General features: G+C 37.1%; 1 protein-coding gene across 1 annotated transcript in view; it reads left to right on the top strand.

Moving 5' to 3' along the window:
* MMS22L (MMS22 like, DNA repair protein) overlaps window positions 1-14075 on the top strand; it is a 94189-nt gene that overhangs the window by 25479 nt on the left and 54635 nt on the right. Inside the window, exons 10-14 of the mRNA XM_032215268.1 lie at window positions 46-127; window positions 959-1137; window positions 9255-9317; window positions 12050-12169; window positions 12770-12996. Coding sequence (XP_032071159.1) covers window positions 46-127; window positions 959-1137; window positions 9255-9317; window positions 12050-12169; window positions 12770-12996 — 671 coding nt within the window. The remainder of the gene's footprint in view (window positions 1-45; window positions 128-958; window positions 1138-9254; window positions 9318-12049; window positions 12170-12769; window positions 12997-14075) is intronic.

Raw genomic sequence — 14075 nt, 5'->3', positions numbered from 1 at the left:
AATCAAGAGACTTTACTTTGTTTTTTGTCTTTTACTTTGTTACAGTGCTATGTCAAATGTCCCTTTCTCCATAGATTGTCCCCAAAATGGTATACATTTATATTAATGGTATACATTTATATTAATGGTATATTTTGATTACATTCATGGAAACTCTAAATCATACTAAGTCTACAGTGAAGGTCAAAGAATTAATATACCCATGTCCAATTCAGAACCTGAGTTTATTAAGAAAAATATATTATCAAAAGTAGAATTACATAGAACAGGGGTGTCAAACTTGATTTCATTGAGGGCCACATCAGGATTGTGTATGACCTTAGGGGGCCGTGGGTGGGATGGGTGTGGCCAGCTTGTCACTCGTGTGATCAAATGCCACTTTTGCTAGTAGTTTTCACTAGCACTCTGCCAGTGAAAACGGAGCCTGTGAGGACCATGCGTGGCCATCCTAGGCTCAATTTTCAGCTGTGATGGGCTCCTGCAGTCCTTTGGCAGTGAAAACAGAATCCAGGAGGGCTGCAGGACGCAGTCTCAGCCAAAAACAGAGCCCAGGAGGGCCACACAGGGCCCTCCTGGCCTCCGTTTTTGCTGGCAGAGGTACTGTGGGCTGGTCCTTCGGTGTTTCCAGGGCGGCCCTATGGGCTAGATCTAAGCACCCCATGGACAGGATGCGGCCCACAGGCCTTAATGTGACACCCCTGACATAGAAGAACGAACCTGTTCTGGAATGTGAATGTGCATTTTTGTACATATTCACTCAGAAATGTAACTATATATAAATTAAAGTATATCCAAGGGTATAGAAAAAGATCAGATTGTTTTCTGTTTCGGCCTCAGAGTTTGTCCTGTATAAACTGCTATATGGTGAAGCACAAAAGCAATAGGAAAAATTCTCAAGAGCTAAGCAGATGGCTGAAGTGTGCAGCTTTCCTTTTAAAACTGTTGGTTTTCTTTACAGTCTTTTGGAACTGGCTAAATAAAATTCTGAAAAAAGTATTCGAAAAAAGCAATGGTACTGATGAAGTATCTGGCTTTGAATCAATTCCATGCAAGGATCCACTGAGCTTCAGTTGGTGGATTATAACCCACTTGGCATCACTTTATCATATTGACCGGAATGGATATACAGATGAAAAGGTAAATTTGTTCTTTTTCCATGAGGAATATTTGTAAGGCGTTTCTAATAGTTCCTTAATTTCCACAAAAGTTTTCATATTTATGAACAAAATGGCATATGAATTTCCTAAATGTGAGCTTCAGGAATCTTAATCTTACCCTATCTTTGAGTTATAAAAAATGTTTTCTATTTTCTATATTTTTAAAAAGTGAAATGACAGGTGCCAATTTAGTAACATTAGACAACATTAACGATTAAAGGTTACAGTGTGCTTTTAATTGTTACATTCCTGTTGTACAAATATTTATTCTTTAAGCTTACTAAGAGTATATCGAAATGACGAAGAAATTTTATTGTTATCATTGATTTAGAAGGAATGTATTATAAAGAGAGTAGTCTTGAATTATGGAATGTTTTACACGACTATGTTGTTGAAGGTAGATGCCTGAATGCAATAAGAGTGGTAGATAAAGGATGTTTCAGAACAAATGGAGGGCTGTCCCATGTCCCCCTTCAGTGTATTTGTGGAGAAATGTACAGAGAATGCTTGTGATGATAGAATGCATGACGACTAGGTGAATATATTTTTGCCTTTGTATATAAATAAAGCCATATTGTTAGTAGAGAAGTTGAATGGTTTGTTGTGAATACCAGTGATGGCTAATTTTTTTGTCATCGCGTGCTGAAAGCGTGCACCTCCACACATGACAGCACATGTGCCCGCACCCATAATGCAATGCACGCTCACCCCCTGCACTCCCCCCGTGCATGTGTTTTGGGCTTAGTAGGCCTCCCTACAGCCTCCTGGGAGCACAAATGGGCCATGGGGATGCACCTTCCCCATGCCCCCCACACATGTACATGTGTTTCCCGCATGCATGGCAGAGACCTGAAAATCAGCTGGCTGGCAGGAGGCGCAGGCACATGAGCAGTGGAGCTGAGCTCGCGTGCCCGGAAAGAGGGCTCTACATGCCACCTGTGGCACACGTGCCATAGGTTCGCCATCACGGGACCATATGATACATCGAGGAGGATGGATTTGAAAATTAATGTATCAAAGACCAAGGTAGTGGTGCTTGACAGAGAGGAGAGCGAATATTTACAAGTCATGTAGAAGTAGTGAAAAACTAGAGCGAGTTGATAAATTCACGTATTTGAAAGTGAGAACTTTTTAAGATGGACCAATGTTAATGGTACAAGGTCTGAAACAAGAAATGTTTACCAAAAAAACCCCAGAAATGGTTCTGGTTTAACAGCATGCTGCTGCCCTTTCTGTTATCTCGAAGTGAGAGGCCTGACAGGGGAAATATAAAAGTAGCTGAATGCAGAAGGATTTAAGTGGTAAAATAAGAAGAGATAAGGTCAAGAGTGTATTAATTCTGAATATAGTAAATATGATTTGAATGTAAAACTGAGACATCAATAGAGCTGATGACGTCTTGAAAAAGACACCAAGTACCAATGTATGAAGCAAAATATGAATGGGGTGGAAACAGGGATGGTTTGAATGGTAGAAATTTTTGAAGGTATCTAGTGAACTAACTGGGCGTAAAGTAATTTTAGCTATGTAAACATTTTAAAGAAAAAAGAAAAACCAAGCCTTTATTTTCTTGAATTTATTTCTCTTCTCTGCCTCTTATTTCTTATCCCAGAGAAAGCAGTATTATAATTATATGTGTAATTATATGTATGTTAAGCACTGAGGGTTTGACTTCATTCAGTTGACTCGTAGTTTTTATAGATACATATTCTATTTGTGAAATTTTTCATTTGTTATCATTCTTTAGACATTTTTTTCATTATATTTTGATTTTTCAGCTGGTCAGAGAAACTACAATTTGGCTTGGTTTTAGAATGGCATATAACCCCAGCCAATTGTGATTTGTTTAATGAGCTGCTTTTAATAAAAGCATCCCTTTGTTTCTGTATGAACCCAGTCTATGAACTCCTAATATCTGATAAATTATTGCTGTGAATTTACACTGACCTTGAACACCAAATGAAAATCTGGGTGCTTAATATTAATAACTTTTGAAAATTAATTAAAAAATGGAAACCAAAATTACTAAATAATCAGCCTTACTGGGAGGATGCATGCTAATTTTTATAGTCTGGTCGCTTTGGCTTGGCTTCTGCAAGCAGCAAAGACTACAGCGACCATTAAATGATCAGAAATGAAAAGCTCAACATTATGTACAAATGCAGCTCTTAACATTTCTTTTCCAAAAAACTGTTGTTATTAGTCTCCAAACCTTCAGTTGGTCAAAGCAGGCCAGGACTCTGATCCAGCTTTGAGTAGGGGTATTCACAGGCTTCTGTCGAAGCAACTAAAGCTCTAAAACAGGTAGAACCTCGTAGGGCAATGTCTGTTTAATTCTGCCCTGCCCTGCCCCCATAGATATCCCTGGGTCATACCATGTTTTCCCGAAAATAAGGCAAGGTCTTATTTTCTTTTGAACCCCGAAATAAGCACTTGGCCTTATTTTGGGGGAGGTATTATTTTTGAGGGGCAGGAGATGGCAAGCGTGGTCACCTCATGGCTGCTGCTGCGTTAACAATATTTTTGGGGGAGGGTGTATTTCGGGGGAGGGTTATTTTAGCGCATGCGCTCAAAAGCCTAATTGGGCTTATTATACAGGGAGGCCTTATTTTTGGAAAATTGTATTATAAGCTTTCCATCCCTGATAATTCTGTAGCTTTCTCCTCATCTTTCAGGTAGAACCAAATGTTATCAGCCAGGTATAACCCAATTGTTTGTTTGGATCAATAATTTAGAAGTTTGAATGACTCTAACATTTTGCGTGATTGGAACAATATTAATAATCAAAGCCATACAGTTTTTTTTCTTTCTTAATAGAATTTCTTGGAGATTACCACTTGGGCAAGCATTTTTGAATTTCTCTTCACTGAAAGGCATACAGCATTTGACTTGATTTCTAGGTCTGTTTCCTCTTAATAAATGACAGTGGGAAAACATGAGATTGATTGAAATTGTTAGTGCTAAATATTTTGAAGTGTTATATTGTTTTGTCATAACTAGTCTTAAGATATTAAAGGTAAAGGTTCCCCTTGTACATATGTCCTAGTGGTTTCCCCAGAGGACGTGGACAAGGCCATGAGAGCTGTGAGTGCTTCCACATGTGTTACTGGACCCGTGCCCCTCCTGGCTCGTTGCTAACAGCAGGGAGGTGACACGGGGCTGGATCCAGGCGGTTGTTACCGCCTCCCTTCGGGAGGGGGTCTTTCCCCCCGCACTTAAAGCGGCGGTGGTGAGACCCCTCCTGAAGAAAACCATCCTTGGATCCAGCCGTTCTTAACAATTATCGTCCAGTCTCCAACCTCCCCTTTGTGGGGAAGGTTGTTGAGAAGGTGGTGGCCTTTCAGCTCCAGCGGGTCCTTGGAGGAAGCTAGCTATCTTGACCCATTCCAGTCCGGCTTCAGGCCTGGTTACAGCACAGAAACCGCTTTGGTCACATTGACCGATGACCTCTGGGAGCCAGGAATAGAGGCTACGCCTCATCCTGGTTCTCCTTGACCTCTCAGCGGCTTTCGATACCATCGACCATGGTATCCTTCTGCGACGACTGCGGGAGGTGGGGGTGGGAGCACTGTTTTGCGGTGGTTCTCCTCTTATCCTCTCGGACAGGTCGCAGTCGGTGTTAGTTGGAGGGCAGAGATCGACCCCTAGGCCCCTAACATAGGGGTTGCCGCAGGTTCCGGTCCTGTCACCCCTACTTTTCAACATCTACATGAAAACCGCTGGGCGAGATCATTCGGCGGCACGGGATAAAATACCACCAGTATGTGGACGATACTCAGTGTATCTGTTCCGCCCCGTGCCAACTCAATGCGAGCGGGGACGTGATGAACCAGGGTCTTGAAGCTGTTAGGCACTGGATGAGGGCTAACAAACACTCGTGCTCAACCCAGATAAGACCGAGTGGCTGTTGTGTTTCCCTCCCACCAATTGGCAAGTATTCCATCTCTCAGCTGGGGGGGTCAAACACTACACCCTCGATAGGGTCCGCAATTTGGGAGTCCTCCTGGACCACACAGCTGACTTTCGAACATCATTTGTCAGCTGTGACCAGGGGGGCATTTGCCCAGGTTCGCCTGGTGCACCAGTTGCGCCCCTACCTGAAACCGGGAGGCTCTACAACAGTCACTCGTGCCCTTGTGACCTCTAGCTGGAGTACTGCAATGTGCTCTACATGGGGGGCTGCCCTTGAAGAGTATTCGGCGACTTCAGCTGGTCCAGAATGCGGCCGCGCGAGCGATTGTGAGTGCACCTCGCTTCACCCACATAACCTATCCTCCGCAGAGCTGCACTGGCTACCTGTCGATCTCCGGGTACGCTTTCAAGGTGCTACTTGTCCACCCATAAAGCCCTTCATAGTAGTGGATCTGGGTACTTGAGAGACCGCCTACTGCCAATTACCTCCACGCGACCTATCAGATCTCATCGATTAGGCCTCCTCCGAGTTCCATCTGCCGGTCAATGTCGACTGGCAACCACGCAGAGGAGGAGCCTTCTCGGTGGCAGCTCCGACCCTATGGAACGATCTCCCCGTGGAGATTCGTACCCTCACCACCCTCCAGACCTTCCGCACAGCCCTCAGAATCTGGCTATCCGTCAGGCTGGGGTTAAGACTGTAACCCGCCCGAATGGTATGAATGTTGTGTTTTTAATTATGTATTGTCTTATATGTAAAAGTTTGTCTTCCTCCCCCCCCCCCTTTAAGTTGTGAGCCACCCTGAGTCCCCCCAGGGAAAAGGGCGGCATATAAATAAACTTATCTATCTATCTATCTTTCCGACTCTAAGGGGCAGTGCTCATTTCCATTACAAAGCCATAAAGCTAGTGCTGTCCAAAGACATTGTCATGTGGCCAGCATGACTAAATACCGAAGGTGCATGGAACGCTAATATACATTGTCTATTTCTCATTAAATAGGCAATAGTTGTGTTTAACTATAAGTTAAAGTGATCAAGCTATAGAAGAAACATATGCTACCAGCCTAAATTGCCTTATCTTTAGTTAATTGATGGTAGATCTGCAATTTCCTGTGTCATATTTAAAATAATTATTTTATATCTTCAGATTGTCTGTTTTAGAAATCTATAGTTGTACCTTGAAGATCCAAATTATTAAAAAGAATACTTTGATACCATAATAGTCTAGATTTGATATTCATACTCATATGATTTCAATTTAAAAAACATTTAAGTATATTTAACGTTCAAACAACTTTAGGAAAGATCTGTGCAGCATTAAAAGTTTATGACTTGGCTTGTATATTAGCACATTGTAGTGTTCCATTATATAATTTATTTGGCTTGGGTTTAATGCTTAATAGAGATGTGTTTGCTGCCATTTATTTAGTCAACCTTGATATATCCATCATTTTTATGTATATTTACATAATTTAGTAATGTAAATAGTTGGTAGCAATTTGTGTTGGATTAAAATTGGAAAGTGTCAAATTTCTCTAAGAAAACATCTAACTTTTTAAAAATTTGTAAAACACAGATAGATCTTAAGTGTCTTTTTCTTAACACCCAAAGAGCCTGCATTATCATATTCTTAAAGGCTATATTCATAAATTTCAAAAACCAAAGAGAAGTAGAAATATTACAACTTTTGAACATTGCAGGGGTCAATTTTAATGCTGCTCAGGGCTAACAAATATAGTTCGAATGACTTTGAGCTAAATATTCTTACCTTTGAATAGTTTAAAATACTTTCTAAGATAAGCGAAGAGTGCTTTCCAGCTGAGCAGCTTAGCAACTCAACAAGTGAACTAGAAGAAGAAACTAGATTCTTTTTGCATAGAGTTAAAAAGAAATGTTGCCTATATACTTAAAGTTGCAACTCAAGTTGTATTTTTAAGTAAAATGACAAATGAATGCAAAATCATATTTCATGCTATTAGTTGAGAAACTACATGTGTTTTGAGCATGGTATCCCAAATGTTTTCCTCAGGCAGAAATGGCAGATACACTAAGGGAGTGAATATTTTGCAATGCTTTATAAAAACCTATATTTCAAAGGCAAAACACTTTTTATTAAAGATAGAAAATGATTGTCATTTCCTCACTGTGGGGCTTTTTAATCCAAGACTTGAACACCTTTTGAATTATGTTTATAAACTTGATTTATGTAAATAGACAGCCTTAATTCTTTATTCTTCATTGACAGAGACCAAAATTAGAGAGGCAGTAATCATTTCTAGATCTTTTCATAGATTTCATTAACACCACTTGTGGTTAAGAAATTTCAGGAAAACTAACTTATATCACATGCTGGCTATGATTTTTAGAAAGATGTCTAACTGAATGAATTGCTAGTTGTGATTCATATTAAATCCACTGAAATTAGCTGCATTTCTTGATCCTTTAAATAACATAAATATAGCATAGTAGACACGTTGAATTTAGTACCTAAAGGATAATTTAAATTATATTATGCATTCTTCTAGGTAAAAAATAATATGAAATATTTTATTCTAACAAGAACAAAATGAATTTGTTCTTGTGAGGCTCAGAAATGTTCTAATTTCAATCAGTTCTAATTTAGTACTAATTTGGTACTAATTTAACAACAGGATAGGAAGATGTTTTTTAGGTACTAATTTTAAAAAACAGTAAAAAAGAAGATAGCCTTTCACTGTTTCATTTACTGTCATGGTCAGGGTGTGTCCAATTCAATTTCATTGAGGGCTACACAGGGTTGTGTTTGACCTTGGGTAGGCCATGGGGTGTCAATTCACTCATGTTGGGGGCATTTGGGCAGCTCGATCGTTCTGCCAGCGAAAATGGTCTCCCAAGCTCCGCTTTCAGCTACAACAGCATCCTGCAACCCTCTGCCAGCAAAAAAAGAGCTCAGGAGGGACTAGCAGAGGCAACCACGGACCAATTGTGACACCACCAGGTCAATCTAAGCACCCCGCAGACCGAATCTGGTTCCCCCGGCCTTGTGTGGACACCTCTGTCATAGATATGAGAAGAACATGTTGGATGAAATCCCCAGGCTTTAGTTGGTCTATCCATCTGTGCCTATGATAGTAACCATGTACATACGAAAAATTCACTAGTCCGTAGAGTGTATTTCTCAGTAGCAGGTATTGCCAGTGATACAGGAGAGGCATTATGACTAATACCATTTACAAACCTTCATGAATTTGTCTGCATATAATCCTCAGCTTCCAATGGTTACTTAATAACATTCAAGTTTGCAGCCTACCTACAAAAGGGGAGTTAAGACTTGGTTCTGAAGTTCCAGCACTTCTCCCCCCACCTGCAGTCACATGACTGTGTTTTATGATGGTTTGGCCAAACCATGCCATAGCGAACAATGGGTCACTTAACAACTGCCACAAAGGTCATGAAATCAATTGATTTTCTTATACTATTTTTTTTTAATATCCTTTATGAAATAGTACTTCTGTCAGAGCTGAAACTTCCATCATTCAGCTTCACTGAATGATCCAGATGCCACTTTTATGAAAGAAAGAGATCTCCTATTTCTTTCTCAAAAACTTGCATATCTTCATATAGCTCTGTCCTAATGTGCTTTTACTCACTTTTTTCCCAGGTCAGAAATGTAACCTCTACATAGTTTATTTAGGCTACAATCTTGTTGGTTAGCTGACAAATCACTGACTTCAGTAGAGGTAGTCCTTGACTTAGAACAGTTAATTTAGTGATTGTTTGAAAGCAATGACACTGGGAAAAAAGTAACATGTTCATTTTTCACACTGGTGATTGTTATAGCATCCCCATGGTCACATGATCAAAATTCAGACACTTGGCAATTGACTCATATTTATGACGGTTGCAGTGTCTTGGGGTCATGTGATCCCTTTTGCAATCTTCTGACAAAGTCAGTGGAAAAGCTAAATTCACTTAACAATCATGTTACTAACTTAACAACTGCAGTGATTCATTTAAAAACTGGCAAAAAGGTCGTAAAATGGGGCAAAATTCACTTGTCTTGCTTAGCAACAGAAATTTTGGACTCCATTGTGGGTTGTAAGTCGAGGACAACCTGTATGAGTTGCTTATGGATAGGCTTCTACAGAGTAATTGTTATTGATATTATTTATAAATTAATTCTTTCTAACTCTTTTCCATTTAGAAACCAGTAGAATCCAACTGGCCTTATGTTGAAGATCTGCTGAAACAAGCAGTCAATAATCAAGTAAGTGTTTTAATAATAACTTGAAAGTTTGATGATGGCTACTTCAAAATATAGGGACAAGGGATATAACGTATCTTATTCATTTGATTGCTTTCTGAAATTAATTTTGTAGCATGATCGTTCTAGTTGAACTTCTAAACTAAGATTCTACATAGTTTCCTTCTTGCTGGAAGAATATTTTCTTAAATGGTTGGGTTTTTGAAGATAAATTGCCAGATAAAGTGCATGGTAGAGATAATTATCCTGGACGTGTTACTTGGCTCCTTTGACAAGATATATTCCAAATAAGAACAGGAAGCTTAGAAAATGTATACGGCATCTGAGGGTATCAAGTTGAGAGACGTGATAAGGGAGATAGTCTATTGCATTGAAAATTCAGCTATATCCTCATCACAGCAGGAAGGTGACTTGACTTGCTGAGCAATTTGTCTTACAGGCTTGAATCAAACTCTTACTGATAAGGTTGTAGCTTTTGAGCACTCATTTCATACCTTATCATTTTTCTTTCTGCAGAGCTGTTAATGCAATACTTTGTGGCCCAGAGGTCAGAAGTGACCTCCTTTAAAAGTACTTTTAAGTATGCTGAAGATATTAATGTAGGTTTTTTAGTGTGAATTTGTTCTTGGTTGCATGATATAAAATGATAAATTAGTATCAACCATTACATAAATAATTTGTTTGAGTTGTTTGTGTAGCTGAAGAAAGCTGGCCACATAGTCAAGCAAAAGGATTGGTTTTCCCTTTGACTTTAACTGTCAATTACAAATTAAATTAATGAATTCAAACTTTAGTCAAGATTCCATTTATTGAAATATTATGAAGCTTCCTGTTTAAGGAAGACAATTGTATGGTGGTGGTGTTTGACTTTGTCATCTTCCCTCATAATTGTCCAGCTTCATTTCCTGTAATAATTCAAAATGTCTATCAGCCATCGAAAACAAAGAGGAAGAAAATTGTGTGAGAATTTTAGCCCCATTCACATTTTTAGTACCAGCAAGACTTAGCTTAGCTTAGCTTATCATAATTAAAGTGATAGGTGTAATTTTATGTATGTTTATCATAGTTTCTTTGAATTAGTGGAATTTGCTTCTGTGACAATGAACTAACATTGCAATATATATATATATATATATATATATATATATAGATATATATATATATATATATATATATATATATAATTAGGGTTGGCAGAAAAAAAAAAGAAAATATGAGTATGGTTAGGGGAAAAACAATAATATTAACTGTTTATATGATGAATGAAACTGATTTTCAAACTCAAATAACCTCAAAAATGTTTTATTATTTTTATGTAGTCTTTGGAAAATATAGGAATGGTTATTAAGCCCTCTTCTCCCTCAGATTTTACTGTAAATATAATTTCATAGCATATAGTAATTTATTCTGAAATTTAACTAGTCAATTTAGCTAGTCATCACTGTCAAACTATTCACTAAGGCTGCATTACTATTACTATTAGTCTTCTCATCGTTCCTATCACCCATCTCCTCCCACTTATGACTGCATGACTTGTAACTTTGTTGCTTGTATCCTTACTATTTATATTGATATTGTTTCCTGATTGCTTATTTGTACCCTATGACAGTGTTGTACCTTATGATTCTTGATGGGTGTATCTGTCTTTTTATGTACACAGAGCATATGCACCAAAGAAAATTTCCTTGTGTGTCCAATCACACTTGGCCATAAAGAATTCTATTCTATTATAGTCTTTCTTAGTTAAAATGGTGAAAGGGTAGCTTTAGTTACTGTATGTTGCTGTGACTGATATTTGAAGAACACAAATGTAGCTGCTTATTGGAATTGGGTAGAAACTTTCCTTGGAATTGAACTCATTACTAGTAAACATTTATTTTAAATGGTGCCCTGGTTTTGGCCTCTTCATGTAAACAATATATGATTGTATATAAAGAAGAAATAATAGTATTTTTCTTAAGATAAGCAAACATTTGCATCAAAAAAGTTGTGCTTCTATATTAAGCCAAACTTTAAAAAATATATTTTTCTTTGAACCTACTGTTGTATTTTATAACCATAATTTCTAACATGATCAGTGGCCTTTGTCAAGGTGGGAAATAGTGTTCCTAAATCAATAGGTTGTTTTGCCCTTAAAAATTAATTTCAGTTGGCCAGTTCCCTTACAATTGACCAAGGATTATATTTTAGTTCTGTTCTTTAAAATGCTACATTCCTAACTGCATGACAAATGTGTTAGTGTGATAGCTCATAGAATGCTGGGCATTTAAAGTTACAATAATGAATCACTATAAGTGAACCAAATCTATCATGTTGTTTATGGTAGCTAGAAAGTTAGAATTCTTCCTTTGCTTCAGATGATGTTTATCCCTAGGCATTAGGAAGTATTTTTGGCCCCAAGCATTTTGCTGGACGATGCTTAGATATAGCCTACCCATGAATTAAACTCCAAATTATCTTTCAAGTGTAGCATATTTTTGTAACTATATGATTCAAAAAATATACATGGAGATCAGTTGATAATACAAGATAAATGATTGTACCATCATTGCTTTTTCTATTTTGCATGTGATTTTAACAGAATTTCCTTTTAAAGTCAGAAATAATAATTATAAAACAAAGTACTTAAATGTGAATTCTTCTGATTTGTCTTGTGGTCAAATTGTTTGTATAAAATAGAAACCTTGATAAATTAAACAAAAAACTAATAATATCTTAATTTTTTTGTCTGCTAGGCTGGAATTTTAGAAGAACAATTACGGATGCATCTTCAGTGTTGCTTGACATTAAGCCACATCTGGGATGTAAATCTCACTATTGTCACCATAGTTTGGGAACATTATAGCAAAAATCTGGTTAGTAAATTTTTTTAAAAAAAAAATCTAACAGCGGTTTTTCTTTAAAAAAAGTAATCCAGTGTTTTTTGTTAAGTGATAGGATTTAAGTGGTTTTTTTGTTAAGTGGTAGGATTACTAATTTTTACATTATTTTATTCCAACAACAATACAAGTTTACAATATTTGAAATATTTTAACTTAAAATAATTGTATCTTATTATTATATAGCAAATAATCATTATGGATTCTGTAAAACAGATGATCGTTTTTTAAAGTATGCATTCAGTGTGCATTGCACTGTACCACAGAAATTATTTCAGATCAATAATATCAATTTTTAAATGACATGTTTTCAATAAATATAATAAATAAATACATATTCAGAAGGAAGGGATGGCCCAAATTCCATAAGATATGAAATTTCTTTTTCTGCTATTGTGGTGATGATAAGAAAGGAGCAGCAGATCTCCAATTAGCATTCATTCGTTGATTTATGTTCTAAAGCTAGAGAGCTCTTTACTTCTGCAGTTATAGACATCTGATTGGTTGTGATAAAATAATTTGTGGAAGAAAGTTAAAAGCATATGCCATGTTATGAAACTTTTTCTTTTTTTGCAGAACAACCCCTTTACCATTCCTTGGTTTGGTCTTAAAGGTCTTGCAAATATTAACAAGACACCCTTATCTATATATGAGTTGATAAAGAGCTACTGCAGTGACATACATACCCCTGACATGTATATATCCTGCAACAGTTTCCAATTTTTTCTTCGCATATTGGCACAAATAATGAAGAAAGCAGGCAAGATTAATGGTGTTCATCCATGGAAACAGATCAAAGGAAGGTAGGAGGGTACTCATTCATTCATTCCTTCATTCTCCTCATCTCTCTTATAAGGTGATTCTGAGAAACTTAATAGGTTTTCACCTAGGATTTTTCATGTCCATCATGTACTTTTTGTCTCTTAGAATCATCCCTCTTAAGATTTATAGTCAGAAAGTATTTGGAAATATTCATAAAATGAAGGATTGCAAAAAAAAAAATCAGATTTGATTTTAATATTAAAAATATCTGTAATTAACAGGAATTCATGGTGTTTTTATTTATTTTTTTCATTTTCAGATGAATATGCAATTCATGTTGACAGTCATATTTATTTGAAGCAGATTATTTGAGTTAGAGTAATGAGTCAGTAGTAAGATGATCCTTTCTTATATATTAGCTTTCAGTGTTTCCCCCCCAAACCATCACTTGAATAGAAGTTATATTCACACATCAATGAAAACAATTTGTATGCTAAAAATTCCAGTAACAGAAAGCATTTCTGTGTAATTTTTAGTAATTTCTTCCTATTGACTCCTGCATGCTATAATCCACTCTTTTGATGATCCAGGCACTTTTCAGAAGTTTATGGAGCTGCAATATGGAAAAGGGTCAATAGAAACCACCGTGGTTTTTGCTTTATAGTTGTTGTTTTTTCAAGATGCATTCATTTGAGAAGCAAATGTGCTTCTCAGATCCAGGTAAAAGTGTAGAGTTTTCCAAATTGCTGCTCTAAAGATTCGTTGGGATTATTCTTTCATCTTTAGACTCAACAGATGATGGGGAATTTTAGTCAAACAGTTCCTAACAGGACTGGATTGTATAAGACTGCCATAATTTTTGTCAGTGTTTAAAAGTTCAATGTAAAGCAGGGAAAAACTTCAATTGGTGGTACATCAGGAAACACTTTAGTTGATAATGTTTTACTAGATTTGTTCAAATCAATTTTCACTTTCTCCCCGACAGACTGTCACATACCGTAGTTTTGGACTATAAGATGCACCTTTTTCCCTCAAAAAGAGGTTGAAAATCTGGGTGTGTCTTATACACTGAATACAGCATTTTTTTGCCTCCTGAAACCCAGCCCTTTTCACCAAAATT

This window comes from Thamnophis elegans, chromosome 4 (genome assembly GCF_009769535.1).
Source record: "Thamnophis elegans isolate rThaEle1 chromosome 4, rThaEle1.pri, whole genome shotgun sequence".
Classification (NCBI taxonomy): Eukaryota; Metazoa; Chordata; class Lepidosauria; order Squamata; family Colubridae; genus Thamnophis; species Thamnophis elegans.
The sequence above is the reverse complement of the archived record's forward strand: the minus strand, read 5'-3'. Positions and strand labels throughout refer to the sequence as shown.